General features: G+C 31.4%; 1 protein-coding gene across 1 annotated transcript in view; it reads left to right on the top strand.

Annotated features, from left to right (window-relative positions):
* The window catches only part of LOC108761510 (zinc finger protein 134-like), a 4,108-nt gene extending 3,756 nt beyond the window's left edge, over positions 1–352 (top strand). The window contains exon 5 of the mRNA XM_018508107.1: positions 321–352. Within this exon, the coding sequence (XP_018363609.1) occupies positions 321–352 (32 nt within the window). The remainder of the gene's footprint in view (positions 1–320) is intronic.
* Positions 353–4,157: the final 3,805 nt, after the last annotated feature.

The raw sequence follows: 4,157 nt of genomic DNA, 5'->3' as shown, positions 1-4,157 counted from the left end.
TTTTCCATTGTGCAATGGTCATATGGATACGATGATTTTTAACGATGAGTTATGAGCAATCAAAATCAGAATGCCCTTTTATTTAATCCGCGTGTGATTTGGTAACAAAATGTCAAAGGAACATTTTTCAAAAACGAACATTTAAGAAAAACTTTAAGCTTTCATGTCAGATAGTCGAAAATTTTGCAACAAATATATTCCGTACATAATTTTGATCTAACAAAATTTCTCAGAACTTTTCTCCAACTCAATATTGGTAATCGTATTTTAGTATTGTAATATACAACTACACAATTAATAAAAAATTATTTATTTTTTAGGGTCACATAAGGATGAAATTAGTAAAATATAAAGCACAATTGAGACATTGGGATAGATCCAAAGGTATTATAACTATTAATAATAATGACGATTCGTTGATAAAAGAAATTGAGAATAAAAACGTAATTTTTTTATGAGATGTAACATTTATGTATAAATGGATTTTTTTTTCCAGTAGTCATAATTTTTCTATGAGATACAATTGAACACTGTCAAACACAGGAGCACTATGCAAAGTTGACAACGCATTCAGAAAGCGAAACAGTCCAGGAAGCTTTCATTGTTTAATTCTTTAAATAATTTTGAGATGATTGATTCTTGCCTTTATGTCCTTGCTGGATTTAATGTAGTACAATCGCGAATTGAATACCTATAAAATTTCTTAAAATTGGAATTATGCATTGTACTAGAGGATGTTGACATACTTGTGCAATTATAATGAGATTGCAATTATAATGAGAGTACTGTGATGTGTGTAATTAAAACCTGCACTTTTTATACAAGGTGCTTATACAAAGCTCAAGAAAATATCGCGTTTGTTTTTGTAGGGCATAAAGTGGCAGTAAAATGTTAATAAAAAATGAACATGCGATAGAGGAACATAAAATATTGAGAAAAAAAGTCATACAATTTTTTACCGTTTAGTTTGAAAAAGAGTCGTGAAAAGAATTCAATTTTCGTAAAAATTTGTCAATCCGTTATGTAAATCGAAGGGAGATAATATAAACAATGAGCTGTGTTAGACTGCGTTTTATCTGTACTCATTTTTTCTGCTTGCGTCCATGAACTAACGCAATCAAAATTTTCTCTCACTAGTGATAATGGAAGTCTGGAGTGAGAGTATCGTTATCGAGCGCGCGAGGGAACTTAATTTTTGGATCATATCGTGAGTACTACCTTAACGTTCCGTATTGGCGCTTACAGCGCTGTAAACATTATTTGTACTTGTTTAGTATTTGATGGGCAACAAGGATGAAATGATGCTTAACAGTATGAACGTAAAATTAAACGTACTCTAAAATTTTATTAAAATAAAAATTTTTTTTTAATTTTAATAAAATTTTCTTATTTTGTGATGCTTAAAAAAATTTGGCGCTGCTAGACCTCAAAATATAATAAGTAAATGTTATAAAAGAAATAAACGATGTTTACTGTTTAATGAACATTAATTAACATTAATCCTTGAATCACAATTACACACACACACACACACACACACACAATTAAGATTATAATTAAATTTAAATTTACTTTTAAATTTAACTTAAACCGCATGTCTTACAAATCTGAAATTACATTATCCTATTATACGCTTTTACAATATATAACGCATACCATATAAATACTTATTCTATCCTAATTCTACGACTCGGTGCATTCTTAGTATTAAGGGTTAAAACTACATACTGTTTCAACATATTAAATAATGTATCACTATCTATACTGCAAAAAAATGTTCAAGTGACGAAATTAAACTAATTCGCTGTTATTCCTTTCGATAATGAATATATGTAAATGCTTTTAACAGTCTAGCTGGATCTTAAGTGCTTGTGTAATTCTGTGTAAATTTATATCTATACTACGTATCTATGTAGTCCTTAAGGCTGCGTTTATCTGTATTCATTTTTTCCGCTTGCGTTCATGAACAAGCGCAATCAAAAGTTTTCCCTCACTGGCGGGAGTGGAAATCGGGATTGAGAGCGCGCGATGGGACTTAACTGTCGTATCATGAGTGCGAGCCACTACCTGAAAAGTATGTTTTGTACTACCGCTTACAGTGTTGTGAGCATTATTTGTGTTTGTTTAATATTTGATGACAATGGGGCAACAGGGATGAAATGATGTTTAACAGCATGTGAACATAAAAATGAAACATACTCTAAAAGTATAGAACAATCATAATAAAGTATCACTTAGTTGCTAATTTACCCGGCTGCGTCTTCAGAATACTAGCTAATTTTAAGATTGAATGTACATGCGAATGATTATTTTTGTATGTATGATGATCACTTTTATATATATTATTATATACATCGACAAACAGTAATTATATTAAAGGAATTGATACTACTGCATTAGTAATTTGTACCTATCTCAGTTATTGAATCATCGCCATATTCCTTTATAAAGTTCTGAGTAGAAACCTCTGGATTTAAATAAAGATTGCATATTCTGGGAAAGTGGACCACTACAAATTAATTGCCAACAGCATCATTTGCCTACATCATATTTGCCGACAGTTCAACTGCGCACAAAAATTATTGTCTGTAACTTGATTGCTTACACGCACTATACTGTCCACATATATAAAGAAAGAAAAAAAGGCACGTTTGATATGTTGTATCTGCTAAAATGTCGTGTTTGCGTAGCGTGCCAGAAATTATTTGACTATCGTGCAATTTCATACGGGACAATGTAACATGCGCCGTGGATAAGACAGATAAGCGAAATACTCGTGCCATTTCGATCGGTGGTGACACTTTTACGTGCCGTATGCAAAAGGCGCGGGTAATCAAAAACTCGTTAAGACGATTTATAATTTGCCGCTGCATTAACCCCTCTCCTTGCTATATAGTTATATATTCAGTCAATTTTTTTTATGTACTTCAATTGTTTTTATATATACTGGATGTTCCAGGAGAAAATAATCAATTTTCAATAATTTCAAATATGGTATTTTGTTTTAATAATGATATATTTGAATGTTGTAAATCGCTTTACATTATATGGGATGGCAATATATAGGATATACATATATATTACTAGCAATTAATGGATAATCATTTAACTTTAAAAATAGGAGCTTATTTAAAAAATCTTACAGCTTTTCTTTGAGCAAGATTTGCTATAATAATAATTATAAGATTTGTTATATTATTGCATTCCTGCCTTAATATATGACTTATTTCGATGTTACTATAGTGGCTTTCCTGTTCTATAAAAGTTAATTAGCGTATTAATTCACAAGGTAACAGTGATTTTAATTTCTCACTTTTTCTAGCTTCTTTTAATTTAAAAGGAAAATGTTTTATTACATATTATTAATGATAGTTTATTCTAAATTTATAATTGATGCATTAATTCTCGAAGTAGCATCGATTTTAATTCATCACATTTTCTAGCTTTTTTTTGTTTAAAGAAAATATTCTAAAGAGATCAAATGCAAAAAAAATTGTTAACAATATTCTTCTAATTTAGCTATTTTGCATTATTAATAGATTATTCTACATTTAATACTACAGAAACAATATACAAATTTTTAATCGGAGGGTTCATAGTCTCTTCCTCGTTCATAGTCTAGTCGGTATTTCGAAATGGACCTTTATGCGACCTTTTCCCGCTGAAAATCGCTGGAATAATACACTGCCAAGGTATGGCATGTCCCTCTTGGGACATTCTGTATCTTTCGTGAGCGGCATATAGGGGGTGCAAATGTTTATACCACGAAGAAGCGGATACGGTATATACACGCGCCACTACGAAAGATCGTCGGGGTAATAAGAACGATATATTGCTTACCACACGTGCGCGTGTTACATGAGACTTGAATTATAATAATTGAGAAGGCGAGCATATACGAAACGTCGACACCTCTCGTACGAATTAAGGAGCAAAATGTTGGTTCGCAATTTTATATTAGTCTCTACGGAAGCTCGACAATGAATATAAGATTTAGACGCAGATTAAATGATTCGTGATATTCTTCCGACAATAATTGAATAAATTGTTTCGATTGTCGGTCCATAGTGATGCCCGATAATTAATCGCTACTGGTGCGAAATGAGGCAACAGAATTTAGTAAATATCGACGGAACAAGCATGAACGGGAACGCGTG

The sequence above is a fragment of the Trachymyrmex cornetzi genome, unplaced genomic scaffold (assembly GCF_001594075.2).
Source record: "Trachymyrmex cornetzi isolate Tcor2-1 unplaced genomic scaffold, Tcor1.1 scaffold25, whole genome shotgun sequence".
Classification (NCBI taxonomy): domain Eukaryota; kingdom Metazoa; phylum Arthropoda; class Insecta; order Hymenoptera; family Formicidae; genus Trachymyrmex; species Trachymyrmex cornetzi.
The sequence above is the reverse complement of the archived record's forward strand: the minus strand, read 5'-3'. Positions and strand labels throughout refer to the sequence as shown.